This window comes from Dipodomys merriami, unplaced genomic scaffold, assembly GCF_024711535.1.
Source record: "Dipodomys merriami isolate MVZ:Mamm:240054 unplaced genomic scaffold, mDipMer1.0.p SCAF_17, whole genome shotgun sequence".
NCBI classification, from domain to species: Eukaryota; Metazoa; Chordata; class Mammalia; order Rodentia; family Heteromyidae; genus Dipodomys; species Dipodomys merriami.
In genome coordinates, this window is record NW_027203048.1 from 7,983,412 (window position 1) to 8,000,464 (window position 17,053).

Genomic DNA, 17,053 nt, shown 5'->3' on the forward strand with positions numbered 1-17,053 from the left:
GGCACTACCACTGGACTACAGCTCTGCAGAATCTAGAGTTTTGTGTACTGGTCCTAGGGCTTGAACTCAGGGCCTGGGCACTGTCCCTTAGCTTTTTAGCTCAAAGCTAGTGCTCTATCACTTGAGCCACAGCTCTACTTCCAGTTTTTGTGGGGGTTTTCTGGTGGTCGATTGGAGATAAGAGTCTCATGGACTTTCCTGCCCCAGCTGGCTTGGAACCGAAATCCTCAGATCTCAGCCTCTTGAATAGCTAGGATTACAGGCGTGAGCCACCAGCACTGTTTTAGAATCATTCTCACACCAGTAAGCCCCTTGTCTCTTGTGGTCAGCCACCAAGACTTGCCAATCCTTCTACAATAGTTATCTCTATGCAGTGCAGGTTGGCCTCAAACTCTTGATCCTCCTGCCTCAGCCTCCCAAGAGCTGAGATTACAGGTATGAACCACCAAGCCTAGTAAACTGATCTTTAAAAAATAAATCCCACCTCTCTACTGGGAACTCACCGAGCCATTGAGGCCATTCTGGGCAGCTGTTTTCTTCACCTCTGGCTTAGAGGCAATGATGAGGTAGGTTTCAATGCCCTTCTCATCCAGGTAGTCACAGCGGCTGCCCCCATCGCCAGGCTCCACATCGAACTCCCCTTTCAGGCAATCCATCGTGCTCTGGGAGATGTGCACGCGCCTGGATGACAAGAGGCTCTGAGCACGCACCACAGGCAGCCTTGGCCCACCAGGGACAGCTAGCACCTGCTGCATGCACACAGGCTGCTGCGCAGCCTGCGTCTCTGGGGCGGATGAGACAGGGACCACTGGTTCTAGGCCGGCGTTAACTAGCTGCGTGGACAGCCATGGCACCTGCTCCCCCTGAACCTCAGCACTGGATCCTTAGAATAAAAAAATACAGGGCTGGGAAGGTGGCTCAGTGGTAGAGCGCTTGCCTTGCATGCATGAGGCCCTGAGTTCGATTCCTCAGCACCACATAAGCAAAATGAACAAAGCCAGAAGTGGTGCTGTTGCTCAAGTGGTAGAGTGCTAGCCTTGAGCTGAAGAGCTGAGGGACAGCACCCAGGCCCAGAGTTCAGGCCAATACATTTTCCTCCTGGAATGTCGAGAGGAGCAGGTAAAATTCTGAATGTTAAAGCTGATTCTGAACCCCACGATGAAGAGTTTGATTATTCCCACCTTAAAACCCCTGCTGTGACTAAGCAAAAGGAAAGAAATGTACACATCACTCAACGACGAGGAAGGAACTGTTGTATTGTCAAAGCTTAGAGAACTCATAAACCTTCCAGACCATGATAAAGACAATTTGTCCCATGAAGGTTAAAATGTGTTTGTGACTTTAACTAAATATCACTACCCCACAATACTGTGAAATTTATATCATCACTTGACATCAATAAAAAAATTATTTTAAAAAATCCCTGCTGTGCTGTCAGTGGCGCTCACTAGACACCATGTTGAAAATTAACTATACAGCTTGTGGGTAGGGATGGGAGGAAGACACTGGGAGAGAGGGAGGGAAGGGTGGCATTCTCCAAAAAGACCTGACATGTAACTGTAACCCCTCTATACATCACCTTATTAGAACACAAATTAAATGAAAATTTAAAAATACATAAATGTAGGGAAAAAAAAGGTTTAAAATAAAATCTAGAACCCTGGTCAGCAGAAAAAAAAAAAATCCCTGCTGTGTCAGCACAGGTGGCTCACACTTGTAATCCTAGCTCTTCAGAAGGCTGAGATCTGAGGGATCGATTTAAAGCCAGTCTGGGCAAAAAGAAACAAAAAAGTCTCTGAAACTCAACTTCCAAAACAAACAGCAAAAACCATGGCTGGAGGCATGACTCATGTAGCAGAGCCCCAGGCAAGCAATCAGAGTGTGAGGCTCTGATTTCAAACCCCAGTACCACCAAAAAACAGCAGCAACCAAATCCTGCTAAGAGTCTCCTAGAAAAATACAGGAATGGGCCTCCAGGGAGGCCCTGATTCAGTGGCCAGGCTGGGCACCTCCAGCTGCCATCCACCCCAACCCTAGGGCAGGGCCTGCAGAATGGCTACTTATACGGAAAAGCTTGGCTAAGATTTGGTGGGAAATAGTGAGTTGCAAAGTGCAGCCCGGGCCTGCTTCCCTGCCCAGATTCTTTGGAAAACCTGGTCTGTGACTTCAGTAGTAATGGCCCTAAGGGAGGTCTCTGGGCAGCCATCCCCATGGCAGAGACAGGAGAAGATCATTGCCCCTGGCCCTTCTTTAGGGCCGCAGCCCCGGGGGTGGATGAGCTATCCCCTCTGTGGTCCTCACCCCAACCACATGGCAGGCCCACTTACCCTGGGATGCCGCCAGCCTCCATCTTGTTGGCCACAGTGACGTCGGTGGACCACACGTCGTACTGCCAGCGCTTTTGTCCCAGGACGCCGCCCAGCACCGTGCCTGTGTGCACGCCCACGCGCATGTCAACCCCAGTCTTGGTCTTCTCCCGCACATACCTGCCAGGCACACACGAGGAAGTGGCATTGGGGTGTGGCCTTCAGGGGTGGACAGCGGCCCTTTCCCTGGAAGAGAAGCTCTGCAGCCTTCCTCCCATTGGTACGTGTGTGTTGCGGGGGGAAGGGGGTGCCACCTGCTGCACCGCTTTCTCTTGCATCAGGGCTGAGTGACTGGCACTGGCTACACAGGGCAGGGCCCAGTCTGGATTCAGCGATCATAGGCCAGAGGTATGACTGAGGACACAGTGACTCTTCCTCTGAGAATCCTCTTATTTCTCTCCTCCAATTATGTAAATCATGTTTTCCTGACTATCTACTATGTGCCCAATGTGATCTGGGCACTGCCAAGGCAGAACTGACTAAAATTGCTATTAATATCTTTGCTTTAGAGTTCCAGGAATAAAAAAATGCACACATGTGCATATTGGGGTGAAGGATTAAAGCCTGAAGCTTCTAATCCTGAATACTTACTGCACCCCGCCTCCCATAGTTGGGGGGAGTAAAGGCAGCTCCAAGCCGTCAGTACTAGGAAGATTTTAACCCACATGGTTAAGAATGTAGACTTGCCTAGTACCAGTGGCTCACACCTGTAATCCCAGCTACTCAGGAGGCGGAGACCTGGACGATTGCAGTTTAAAGCCAGCCTAGGCAAAACAGTCTGAGATTCCATCTCCAATTAACCATCACAATGCCAAACTGAAGCCAGCACTTGATGGTTCATGCCTGTAATCCTAGCTACTCAGGAGACTCAGATCAAAAGATCACAGTTCAAAGCCAGCCCAAGCCAACAAATCCACAAGAGGCTTCTATCCAATAGCAAAAATCTGAAAGTGGAGTTGTGGCTCAAGTAGTAGAGCACCAGGCTTGAATTTTTAAAAAAATGCAGAGTACAAAACTCTTGAGTCCAAGCCCCAGTACAGACACACACACAAAAGGCCAGCAAGTCGAGCAAGAACATGAGGCCCCGAGTTCAAGTACACACACACACACACACACACACACACACACACACACACACACACACACACACACACACACACACACACACACACACACACACACACACACACACACACAGGCAAATGAAGAGTGATGGAGAGCCCAGGTCCCTCCCCAGGAAAGCTGTCCTCTCCACCTTGTGTGTGGTCTCTCCCCAGGCTACCTGGACACAAGTCCACTGGAGGATCCACCTTCCAAAGGGCCTCCAGGCCCAGGCTAAGCGTAAGTACAAGGGGAAGGGGAGGAGGGGTGCGCATCCCCTTCAAACCCAGGGGGTGGCACGGTCAAGTGGCACAGCTGGGGTAGCACAGCCGCAGAGGCTGTGTGAGAGCCCATAGCAGGAAACCTCAAAGCTACATCATTGGGAATCAGGAGGGAAAACCCTGAACCCATCTTCTGGTAAGGGAGTAGGATATTAAGATGAGAAAATAGTGAAAGAAAGAATCAAGAGCCAGGCACCAGGGGCTCACGCCTGGAATCCTAGCTACTCAGGAGGCTGAGATCTGAGGATCTCAGTTCAAAGCCAGCCTGGGAAGGAAAGTCTGTGAGATTCTTATCTCCAATTAATCACCCGAAAACCGAAGTGGCCCTGCGGCTCAAGTGGTAGAGTGCTGGCCTTGAGCAAAAGAGCTTAGGGACTAAACCCAGGCCCAGAGTTCAAGCCCCACGATCGACCAAAAAGAAGTAGAGAGGAGAGGAGAGGAGAGGGGAGGGGAGGCGAGGGAGGGGAGGAGAGATAAGAAAAGAAACAGGACCTGGGGGCGGGGGTAGAAAATGTGAGGGGGTGGGACGGCTTTGGCTGAAGGCTGCAAGGCTGCGCCATCTCTCCCTGGCCATGTACAGGCATCCCAAGAGGCCTTGATGGGGTCCGGCCAGCCCCACACAGGGCCTGCCGATCCATTTCCAGGATGTGTGCCCGGGAGCCCTGCCCTCCCCTCCCCAGGGCGCTGGCTTACGAGATCGCCTCAACCATGGCGAGCCCCATGAGGATGGAGCAGACGGCGTGGTCCTCGCGGTAGTCAGGCAGGCCGCAGATGCAGTAGTAGCAGTCGCCCAGGATCTTGATCCGCAGCTGGTGGTATTTCTGAAAGGGCAGAGAGTGGCCCCTGCTCCTAGCCCCTCTTCTAGCCCCTTCTCGTCATGCGGAAGGGCAGGGCAGGGCGGGAGGAGGAAGGACAGGTGGGAAGGGCTGGGGCTGCGATGGGAGAGCCGGCGGGCTGGTACTTACGGCCGCCAGCTTGTCAAAACGGGCAAAGAGCTCATTAAGAAGCTTCACGAGCTCCTGGGCACTGCAGGCAGAAGACAGCTGGGTGAAGCCCACGATGTCAGCGAAGAGGATGCTGGAATGGGGGAAGAGGAAGCCATGGACAGTGAGGCCCCAGTGCACCCCACCCCCACCCCAGATCCACCACCAGCGCCTGCCCAGCCCTCAGGGCAGTGAGACCCTGGCACTGGCAGGGTTCTGACGCCATAGCTGACTCCTGCAGACATCCCCTTACGGACCTTCCCTACCAGGTCCTGCATAGAGACCACTGCAATCGTCCTATCTCTGCCCCCAGCAGAACACATACTGCTTTGTAGAATCAGGGGTCCTGGTTCCAGTGCCACAGCTGGCTCTGGATGGCCGGGCTCCCACTGAGGTAATGCTTACCCCAGAGTGGGTTCCAAGTCTTGCCTTGTGGCTCCTGCATGGCCGAGGAGCTCCGGGGAGCCGAGGTGCACACCACAGGACGGCCTTGCCTCTAACCCCAGGGAAAACCAAAGCCCATGACGTGTGGCAGGTCACATGAGGACGTGTCCCTCCCTGGTGGACCCTGCTGCTGGGGCCTGAGCCCATGCACCTGCGCACCTGACGTTCTCATGGCGGTACATGTACATGGTGTTGAACTGTTGCTGGTCCTTCTGGCTCTCGTCCTTCTTCATGTCCTTCAACATCTCATCGGCCACGTGCTTGGGCAGGATTGAAAGCATGAGGTTCTCCTGGGAGAGGGGGACAGGGTTGGAGGATGCTGGCCCCGTAGCCCTGGGGCCAAGTTCAGATACTGCTGGGGAGAACTGGTGGTGGGTGCTGGCCAGAAGCCAGGCAGGCTTTTGCGAGAGGCCACGCAGATGTACAGCGGCACAGGCCCGGGGCTTCCTGCTGACAGGGCTCAGTATCCTGACTGTCCCTCAAAACACGGACAGGTGTCACAAATTCCACAAAGAAACCCTAGCTCAGCCTCCTCTTTCTACAAGAAGTGCAGCCATCCCTGAGCCCTCACTGCTGGGTCCCCTTCCCAGAGCCACCGGTGTCATTTCACAGAGCCATCTCCCATTCAGGCCCAACTGAGGCCTCAGTGATGCAAAGCCCGGGAGACACAGGTCACTACCGCTGGTGCAGGGTGGTGTGACACTGCCATGACCAGAGAGAGCACTGTGCAGGGGAGACAGAGGGGTCAAAAACATGAGGCGAGCATAGGAACACTAGGAGTCTTCCTACAGGTGGGGGCATGGCAACTCTTGAAGCCAAGATGCTGAGGGAAGAAACACCCAGAAACTACCAGATGTTTCAGTGGAAACAGAAACAGGAATGCTTCCCAAGCACTGGGTATAGATCAGGGGTCAGCAAGCAGTGACCCGTGGGCCAGATCCTTGCTGCTGCCTGTTTTCATAAGTGAAGTTTCTTTGGCACCCGGCCACACACATTTGTTTACATGTGGTCTCTGTACACTCCAACAAGAGTTGAGCGGTTACGACGGAGACCATATGGCCCACAGAACCAAAATATTTACTGGTTCTTTCCAGAAAAAAAAAAAAAAGTCTGTAGCTTAGGCATCTGGGTGGATGAAATGTGGAACCCGGAGGAGAAACAGATGTGTGCGAGGGGAGGTGGGGCACGTGGTCATGCCCTTGATGCAGAGGTGAGGGGGCTGTGCCGCAGCTCCTGCTGACACCCAGTAGACAGAAATGAGAAGGAGGTGGGCAGGGGAAATGGGAGTGCAAAACGCTGCGCTTGCTCCCCCTGGTGGAGAAAGGTGCTAACAGCCAGTGGTGCAGGACAATGGGGGGTGGGGGACCGAGTTAAAGGAGAACTGAACTGAACTGAACCAGACTGAGGTTCCCTAGGATGGAAGTTGTGGAAGATCAAGGGGCAAGAGAAATGTGGCTAATGGTGAAGATGTAACGAGGTAAAGGTGTGTAGGCTGGGTACCGAAGCTGAGGCGGCCTGGGAAGCAACTGCCAAGGGCCAACAGGAGGCTAGAGTTACAGATTGGCACAGGTGAGGTAGCAAGAGCCAGAGGATGACAGGCAACACCGCCCCCTCGTGGCGAAAGAGGTCCCGGTGACTCAGCTGCCACACAATGGGCTGCTGAAAAAACCAGGCTATCAGCAGCTCTGTGTCCACAGTGCAGCCCACCAGAGATGTTTGCTCCCAGGGTGGTCAGAAATCCAAGAACTGGGGCCTGCTGCTGGCCTGAAGTGTCTGATGACAGTTCAGTCATTATCTTCTGTTTTTACAGCAATCTCTTTCGTGGTTAAAAACCTTGCGACAGTTGCCACGAGCTGGTGGCTCATGCTGGTAATAGCTACTCAAGAGCCTGAGATCTGAGGATCTCAGTGTGAGGCCAGCCTGGGCAGCCTTATCTCCAATTAAACATTAAAAAAAAAAAGCCAAAAGTAGAACTGTGGCTCAAGTGGCACAGCATTATAGCTTTGAGGAAACAAAAAGTTCAAAGACAGCACCCAGGCCTTGAGTTCTAGCCCCGGGACAATACTAAACTACCCACTTTGCTATGGCATCATTACAGCTCAGGAATGAGAAGCCAAAATAACCCCACAGCGCCCAGCCCTGGCTCCACCAGTGCTGTCCCCAGGGAGCCCTGCAGCTTAGCAGAGCAGGTGGTAAGAAGATGGAGAGGAGCAGGTAAGGAGCAGGGAATTGTGCCAGGGATGAGAGCAGGGAGGGGATGGAGGACACCGGTCTGGGAAGGTCCCAGAGCTATGCGAGTCTCCCTGCCAGCCTGCAGGCTACAACCCCAGCAGCCAGGGCCCATGTGTTCAGGCCTTTCCTGCCCTTCACAAAAGTTCTTTGGAAGCTCCAGGACACCAGCATCCATTCTAGTCTTATGCAGAGCTGCATGCCCCGCCCACAGACCCACTTTCCCTCCAGATGCTGCCTCCTCCAGCCAGGTCTGGGCTCTAAGGCTGTCAAGTAGCAGAGCACAAAGGTAGCAGCAGAAACACCAATCAGGGCAGCCCTGGAGCCTAATCACAATGCTTTGGAAAGCCTGTGCCAGTGCCAGGCTCTTCTTTGCGGGGAGACGGTAGGGATGTTCAATTTTACATTATATATTTCCATGATAATGTTCAAGAATGATCTAGGAGCTCTGAAGGCAGACAATCATAAATATCCATCTTAGCGATAATAAGAAAGGAGCTGTGCCTGTAAATGAAGACTACTGTTTTAGATTTACTTGTGTGCTTAGCAGAAACCTCATCCTTAACCTCAAAACAGTTCATACAAAAGCTGCCCTAAGTCATTTTGATAACAAGGCAGTTTTAAATAAGTAGATACACTCAGAGGGCAGGATGAATGGATCTTAAGCAATGAGAAGTAGGCGGGGCAGGCAGGTGTGGGGCAGTAAAGGTCATGTAAGTGGAAGTCGGAGGGAGAGAGGTAGCTGAATACTCAGCTAACTGTGAGGACTCCACTCTCCCCCTCCCCCCTAGCCCGAATGCTAGGGATGTGTGGTGGCTTGGATATGAAATAACCCCGCCCCCCCAACAAAAAGGCTCATGGTTGAAGACTTGCTCCCCACCAGTGGCACTTTTGAAAAGTGACTAGATTATCAGGGCATTAACTTTATAGGTAGGCCTTTAGGAAGTAGGATTTCCCCAGGAAGTGGGCCAATAGGCATGCTTTTGAAGGGTATCTTGTTCCTGCCCCCTTTCCGTTTCCTCTGCTTCCTGGCTGCTATGAGGTGAGTGGCCTTTGCTTTACATGCCTCCTCCATGATATTCTGCCCTGCTTCCAGCCCAAAGCAATCGAGTCAAACAACTATGGGCTAAAACCTCTGAAATTGTAAGCCACAACCTATCTCTCCTCCTTTTAAATTGCCTTTCTCGGGTATTTTTCACAGTGATGAAAAGCTAACACAGAAAATTGGTGCTAGAGAAGTAAAATCATGGCTGTGACTACATAACCATGTATGTGGTTCAGAGGCCTTGGGAAAGTAGTTGGCAAGAGGACTTTGGAAAAGTTTGTAGGAATGGACTACAGAAGTTCTAGAATACAACAAGCCAGGTTTAATGGGCAATTCCAGTGGAAGCTCAGTAGACCAGACGACCAACAGCAATGTGAAAAGAAATGAGCTCCCGAGACTCCCGGCAGATAGAAAAACTCTATAAGGAATTGGACCTGGAGGCCATCTATGTTACCTTGTAGCAAAGAACTTGTCTATATTTTGTCTGTGTCCTGAGACTTTGTAGGAGAGCAAGCTTGAAAGGTGACAGACTAATGAAACGGGCAGGGGAAATTTTTAAGTAGTCAGTATTCAAGCTGTGGTATGGATCATACTGGCTGTTTTCAGCCAGACTTAACAGTGAGAACTAAAAGTAAGCAACAGAGCAATAAGATTTGAAAAATTTGTAGTTTGCAGAAAAGTACATGTACAATTGGCTCAAGTAAACTATAGTTATTAAACAGACGGGGACTGTTAAAAAGAAGCCAAAGCCAGGAGCTAGTGGCTTATCACATAAACAGAAAAAGCCAGAAGTGAAGTTGTGGCTCAAGTGGTTGAGTGCTAGCCTTGAGCAAAAGAAGCTCAGGGACAGTGCCCAGAACTGACCAAAAAAAAAAAAAATCACTGCAGCCAAGGTCCAAAGGTGCCTAGCTACTGCTCAAGTTGACAGCCAACCTTGGTGTTGTTCATACAATGCTGGTTTTGCAGGCATGAAAAATTCAAGTTGTGAGATCATGCAGGCTTCCACACAGATTTCAAAGGAACACCTTGGAGACCAGAAAAACTATGACCAGGTCAGTATCCTGCAAGCAGCCCCTAACAGGGTCATGTGTAAAGTTGTGAAGCAGCAGCCTCGGCTGCAGTGGAGACCCAGGGAAGCTGGAGATGGTGAGAACATGAAATGCTGGCAGAGGACAGCTGCAGGCAGTGAGCAGAGGCAGTCCGAGAGGAGTCACGTGGGCCTGCAGGAAGCAGGGCCTGCACAAGACTTTGGAGCTCACAAGCCACCACCATGCATCCTAGATGTTGTCAGACGTACATCTACAGCATCCTGCTTGGTTTGGGCCTTGCTTTGGTCCCACCATTCTTTTCTATCCTCCCATTCCTCCCTTTTGTGATGGGATTCATAGCCAAGAGTTTAACCCTGTGTCACAGAGGAGATTAAGGGCTTGAACTTTTGAACCATGTTAAAACTGTTAAGACTTTGAGGAAATGAACTAAGAAGCCCGAAGCTGGTGCTCACACCTGTAATCATAGCTACTCAGGAAGCTGAGATCTGAGGATCAAGGTTCAAAGCCTGGGCAAGGAAAGTCCATGAGATTCTTATCTCCAATTAACCACCAGAAAACCGGAAGTGGTGCTGTGGCTTAAGTGGTAGAGCACTCATCTTGAACTGAAGAGCTCAGGGACAGTGTTCAGGCCCAGAGTTCAAGCCCCACGACCAACCAAAAAAAAAAAAAAAAAAAAGAAAGAAAGAAAAAGAAGAGAAATGAACTAAGTGCAGTATTACAAGAGGGACAGAAGAGCCAGGGGGAGAATGGTGTGGTTTGGATCTGAAGTGTTCCTCTAAAAGACTCATGTGTTAAAGGCTTGGTGCCCACACTGGTGGCGCCAGTGGGGTGTAACTGTACCAAGGCACTTCATCAGTGCCTACCATCTGCCTATCAGGAGGCAGAGGAGGAAATAGGTGTCTAAGGATACATGTTGACAGATATATCTTGCTCTGGCCCTGTCCTCTGTGTTTCCTGGCTGCCACAAGGTAGAAATCTCTCCTCTTTGCCCCCTTCTATCATGATGTACCAGAGCCCAGAAACAAGAGACTACCAATCATGGACTAGAACCTCTGAACCCATGAGCCAAAACTAATCTTACCCGTGTAAAATGGTTTCTCTGCAGTAACTAACCCAGGATAGAACCCAAGTGCTTGGCCAGTGCTCTAGCAAGAAGGTATATGCCTGGGGTTCTTGAGACAGCCCTGTACAGACCTCCCCAAGTCCCCACCTGCTTCTTCTCTACAATTCACTTTCTTTCTTTTTTGGGGGGGAGGGGTGGTCCAGTCGTGGGGTCTGAACTCTGGGCCTGGGCGCTGTCTCTTAGCTCTTCAGCTCAAGGCTAGTGCTCTACCACCTGAGCCACAGCGCCACTTCCTGCTTTTTTTCTTTTTGCTTATGTGGTGCTGAGGAATCAAACCCAGGGCCTCAGGCATGCAAGGCAAGCGCTCCACCACTGAGCCACCTTCCCAGCCCCTCCAATCCACTTTCTACAACACATCTAAACTGTGAGAAGAACTGTCTTTCTTTTTTTTTTTTTATCAAAGTGTAAGTACTTAAAGATTCCTGCTTTGTCCTGGTGGCTTGGCTTTTGTTAAGGAAAAGAGAAACTGCTTTGGGCTAAAAAAGGATTTTTGAAATGTAAGGTTTTTGTCTTAAACTGGGTTCTTTTCAAGGTGGAATTATGACACACCCCAGACTGTTCAGGAAATAGAAGAGGGTGTGGGTATATTTTAAGATTACTTGTGAACTGTTAATCTTATTTCTAAATCACTTTATGTAAATACATTTTACCCAAGCAAACTAGCCAATTATGAGCAGATTGTGAACCTGAGCTCAACCAATCTGAGCAGAGGGGCAGGGCCTACTACATTAGTGATAAATATTGGAGCAGACTGCCTGTTCTGTGTGCTTGTTTGCCAGATTTTTGACTGATGTGCAGAAGTACCCTTTTGCACAGAAGTAAATTTTGCTTTGCTGAGACAATTATGTATTGTCGTGTCTATTGTTGTGACTCTAATGGTTCTCGGAGGGCATGTTTCTAACATGAGCTTGCCAGCCTTCTGTGAAACCTGTGCCCAGCATCCTGCTGTATTCCCCCTGCCTCTGCAGGCATCTCAGACTTTACTGTGGCCCTACCTGCCTTCCTGGTCCACCTCCAACTGCTTTCTTCAGTAGGCCCTTGGATGTAGACAGGTGGGACTATTGTCTTTTCTCTGTAGCTCTCCTTGACATGCTCTGCTCCTGATATCACGCTCTCAGAACACCCCTCCCTACTCAAACCCTTTAATATCACCTCATGATATATCTCTTTCCTAGCCTCTCCCATGTGTGCTGTTCCTTTCTTCTCATTTATACTTACTTTGTTACTACCTTTATGCTGGTAAAGACTTAGTTTGTTTTTGTATTTCAAAGATTCTAAACTCTTTTCTGGATCCTGGCCTCTCTTTTGGGTGTGAGATATTAGATATGGATATTCTAGAAAACCACTTATGTGTACACAGAAAATCCCTGCAAGCCATTCTTGGGGTTCATTTGAAAGACTCACACCCCAGAAGGCATGATGGCAGAAACCTACAATTTCAGCACCTGTGAAGAAGCAGAGGCAAGACTGTGAGGAGTGGCTCAGCTGTTCGAACACCAGCCAATGAGTGAAAACAGAAGGTACAGAGTTCAAGTCCCTGTCTCAGACCTAAAAAATGTAAAGAAAAGAAAAACAGAGTTCAAGGCTGCATAACCAGACCCTGTTTTTCAAAAAGTAAGTAAATAAAAAAAAAATCCCATCACTTTATGTTTCAGGGGCAAGAAGGAGGCTGGGTTCAGATCTCTCTCTACCAACCTAGTGGTTCCCACAATGCATGCAGGGGTGAAGGGGCTGGGGGTTACCCTAAGCAACCCAGACCTGATGGATGTAGTTTAGACATTCTAGAATAGAGGAAATGCTTCCTTTTCCAAAAATACCAGTTATGTGCTATATGTTGCAGGAATTCTAAGAATGTTCCAAGACTTTGACCTATTAATGACTCTTCTGGGAATTTATCCAAAGGAAATAATTTTTTTAAAAAAAGATATATGTGCAAGAAGATCTGCATCGGAATAATAAATAACATTTGTGAGAAAAGCTTGCCAAATGCCCAGTGGATGGCTGAGCTCATGGAGATGCACCCCTGGGTGCGGAGGATTAAGTAACCTTAAACATGACCACAATGGCCCTTTTCACCAAGATGGATCTGAGAGCAAGGAAGGAAGTTCCTGCCCCTCCTTAAAACAAAGACTTTGAAGGCCAACAAGATGATGTGAAAAAGCGCGCGCACACACACACACACACACACACACACACACACACACACACACACACACACACACACACACACACACACACACACACACACACACACACACACACACACACACACACACACACACACACACACACACCCTCTGTATCATCTGTTTATCCACCTTCCTCTGGCCCAAGACAGGTGGGCAGAGGCCAACAAGATGATGTGATGTGAAAAAGCACACACACACAGACACACAGACACACAGACACACAGACACACACACACACACACCCTCTGTATCATCTGTTCATCCACCTTCCTGTGGCCCAAGACAGGTGGGCAGAGGCAGCCCACCAAAATGACAGCCCAGGAGAAACAGGCTTGACCAGTATGCCATCAGCAGATGCCCTGACCAGAGTCCACCACAAACAAGACAGAAGACAACACACTTGTGTTCACCAAGGATGTCAAAGTTGACAAGAACCAAATCAAACAGGCTGTGACAGGTTCTCTGGCCTTGTTCCTGTGGCCAAGACCAACACCCCAAGCAGGCTGACAGAAGGGAAGGTGTAGGTACAACTGACTCCTGACTCCTGGTTGTGTGGTGGCTGGCTAACCCTACATTGACATTTTTCCACCATAAAAACATGATCATGGGGGCTGGGAAGGTGGCTCAGTGGTAGAGCGCTTGCCTTGCATGCATGAGGCCCTGGGGTCGATTCCTCAGCACCACATAAACAAAAAGAAAAAAGCCGGAAGTGTCACTGTGGCTCAAGTGGTAGAGCACTAGCCTTGAGCTGAAGAGCTCAGGGACAGCGTTCAGGCCCAGAGTTCAAGCCCCATGACCTACAAAAAAAAGAAAAGGGCAGTTTATCTTGAGGGATAGAATTAAGAGAAAATGTAGTATTTTCAAAGTTGCAGCTCTTACCCTTAAAACACTCAAAATAAAATAACCATGGAACGACCTGCTGTCTCCAGCTGTGATCCTAACCCTGACCCTGACTTCTCTGTAACTGCCAGATTTCTCAGAGAGGGAGGCTCTGGGGGGTCCCTTGGGCTGGCTCCAGACTTCCCAGCCTGCTTGGGGATGTCCAGGAGACAGTGTCCAGTGTCCAGTGGCACAAGAGGGGGGCGGAACCTGTGCTGAGTCACTGGCTACCCAGAGGGGCAGTGCCAAGGCTGCTCGACGCGCAGGACTTGAGGCTTCTCCACTCAGTGTGGCTAGCAGGGTGGCATCATCATCATTATTCTGTAGCTCAATGGAGATAAGAGTCTCGTGGACTTTCCTGTCTGGGTTGACTTTGAACCATGATCCTCAGATCTCAGTCTTCTGAGCAGCTAGGATGACAGGCATGAGCCACGGGCACCCGGCCAGGGAGCAACATTTTGGAAGATCCTACTAAGATGACGGCCTGAGCCATACTGCCAAAGCAGACAAAGCCAAAGCAGACACTGTGGAACACCAAGCCAGTGGAATTCATTTAAAAGCTGAAATGGCTGCAGCCCCAAACAGCTAGGAGGCGCCACAGCTCACCAGGTCTCAGAGAACTAACTGCCATCAGCATTGTCAGGAACGGAAACTTAACTATTTATTCTTCCTTGCTCCTTACTCTTTATTTTCATCATTGTTTTTAAAACAATGGGGTTACAGTAATAAGTCAGGTAGAGTACATTTCTTTTCAGACAGTGTCACCCCTTCCCTCACTGTCTCCCAGTTTCATCATTGATGTGTGACTTTTTCCAAGAGGAATTGAAAACTAGACCTTTAAAACTCTTGGCATTTGGAACTCTCAAATACTATGAGCAATATTCATGGAGCATCATTATTCGTTATGCACCAGTTTGATATACTGATTTACATAAACTATATTCAATCAACATATTAACTGAATGAAGACATGGACTATATGTAATAGTGAAACTGCCAACATTCCATGAAGCTTTGTGGTCAGTGTCAGAGCTTTTCATGTTGTTTCTCCTTGTTAAATGTACTGGGGTGTAATGACTAATGTGCTTTACTTATGAGTATCTATTCCTGCAGACCTGATTCAGGTGTACCAAGATTCTACCTTTCCCTTTCCCCGTCTGTACCTTTTTATCCACACTGTGCCTGGAAGACTGACCTAGTGGAAAATGGTATTTTCTTACCTGGAAGCCACTGTTTATCAGATGGCCTGGGCCTCCAAAAAGTAAGTTCTAGTGAGGCCAAGGAGCTAGATAGGAAGACTTCCAAAGGCCACTTTGCTGAAGAGATTTTTTTTTTTTTTTTGGTCAGTTGTGGGGCTTGAACTCTGGGCCTGGGCACTGGCCCTTGGCTCTTCAGCTCAAGGTTAGAGCTCTGCCGCTTGATCCACAGCGCCACTTCTGGTTTTCTGGTGTTTAATTGGAGATAAATCTCACAGACTTTCCTGCCTGGGCTGGCTTTGAAGTGTGATCCTCAGATCTCAGCCTCCTGAGTAGCTAGGATTACAGGCGTGAGCCACTGGTGCCCAGCTGAAGAGACCTTTTTAAAGCTAAAAGATCTTGGCAGAGGGAGGAGGAGTGGTCTTGTGACCACTAAAGGATCTGGTGGCAAAGCAAAGTTCCCTGACTAGGGGGCTAGGATGCTAAGACCCCTATCACCCTCGGCAAGCACTGGGCCCTGCAACCATTGCTCTTTGCCTGAATAATAGGAGCTCCCTTAGGCCTCTTATTTGACCAATGTGTCAAATCATGCATTTATGGACTGTGGATGGAATATGTATGCAGGTCAGGCGGTTCATACAGATTTCACTCCACAGTGACCACGATGGCATTCAAAAGGGATGAGGTGACAATCTCTACCTTAGTCCTTAAAACCAACTGTGGGACAGCAGACAGGAGACACGGTGTATCAACACTGGAGTGTTTAAGTTGCTATGAGGGTTTTTGTTGTTGTTTGTTTGTGCAAATGGGGCTTGAACTCAAGGCCTGGGGCTGTCCCTGAGCTTGGTCGGTTTATATTGCTCAGGTCTAGTGCTCTACCCCTAGAGCCACAGCTCCATGTCTGGCTTTTTGGTAGTACAGTGGAGATAAGCAGCTCACAGACTTTCCTGCCTCCAAATCTCCATCCTCAGATCTCAGCTAGGATTATAGGCTTGAGCCACCAACGCCCGGCTTTGCTATTTTTTTGTCAGTTGTGGTGCTTGAACTCAGGACCTGGGTGCTATCCCTGAGCCTCTTTGTACTCAAAGTTAGTGCTCTACCACTTGAGCCACAGTGCCACTTCCGGTCTCACAGGGACTTTTCTGCCCAGGCTGACTTCGAACCATGATCCTTAGATCTCAGCCTCCTGAGTAGCTAGGATTACAGGTGTGAGCCACCCACCCCCGACTGCTATTAGTTTTTAAATGAATTCATAGCACAAAGTGGTTACTTCAACAAGCCTCTTGACCTGTTCCCCCAGATCAGAGACTCAATGTCCCCCCTGCTCTGCAGGAAGGAGACAGCACCTCAGCCTTCACAGGCAGTGAGCACGAGGTGAACAGCCCGAGTCCAGGCATCTGAGGAGGTCGGAGGGCCTGGGATCTGGCTGGAGAAAAGAGAGGGCTCTGTGAGCCTGGGACCGGGGAGCCAGCCGAGCTCACACGTGGGGAAAGCTGGGCGTGGAGAAGAGACGAGGCTCGTATTGCAGCCTCCCAAGAGAAGGTGAATGCAGGGCGCCGCTGGGGAGCAGATTGTTGCTTTCCGAGGGGGGAGCATTTTCACAGTACAAAGAATGTGCTGAGCTGAGAAGTGGTGAACTCTCATTCTTTCTTGTTGTTTGTTGTGGGGCTTGAACTCTGGGCCTGCGCACTGTCCCTGACCTCTTCAGCTCAAGGTGAGCACTCTACCACTTGAGCCACAGCACCATTTCTGGTTTTCTGGTGGTTAATTGGAGATAAGAGTGTCAGGGACTTTCCTGCCCAGGCTGGCTTTGAACTGAGATCCTCAGATCTCAGCCTCCTTAGTAGCTAGGATGACAGGCGTGGGCCACTGGCGCCCAGCCTGAACTCTCATTCTCGAATACCGGGTGGGAAGGCTGTAGAAGGAGGTCAAGTTCAGGCTGAAAGGGGGGTTCAGAGGAGAGGGACATGCAGCTGAATCCTGGGAGCCCGAGCTGGCGTGCTAGGCTGGGGCTGTGTACAAACAGAGGAAGGCAACAGGTCAAATGCTTCACTGTTTTCTCTCCATGCCTTGGTTGGTTATTGTCAAAATACAGTATGATAATAAACTCAAGGTCCTGACCCTCTCTGGGAATAGAATCAAACAGAGTGTAGAGAAAGAACAAGCTC

General features: G+C 49.7%; 1 protein-coding gene across 4 annotated transcripts in view; it reads right to left on the reverse strand.

The window, feature by feature from the left end:
• The window catches only part of Adcy3 (adenylate cyclase 3), a 96,480-nt gene that overhangs the window by 16,715 nt on the left and 62,712 nt on the right, over nucleotides 1–17,053 (reverse strand). For all 4 annotated transcript variants that reach the window (XM_070025137.1, XM_070025136.1, XM_070025134.1 and 1 more), the window contains 5 exons: nucleotides 5,335–5,465; nucleotides 4,714–4,825; nucleotides 4,442–4,569; nucleotides 2,328–2,486; nucleotides 504–681 (listed from right to left, as the gene is read on the reverse strand). In XM_070025137.1, the coding sequence (XP_069881238.1) occupies nucleotides 504–681; nucleotides 2,328–2,486; nucleotides 4,442–4,569; nucleotides 4,714–4,825; nucleotides 5,335–5,465 (708 nt within the window). The remainder of the gene's footprint in view (nucleotides 1–503; nucleotides 682–2,327; nucleotides 2,487–4,441; nucleotides 4,570–4,713; nucleotides 4,826–5,334; nucleotides 5,466–17,053) is intronic.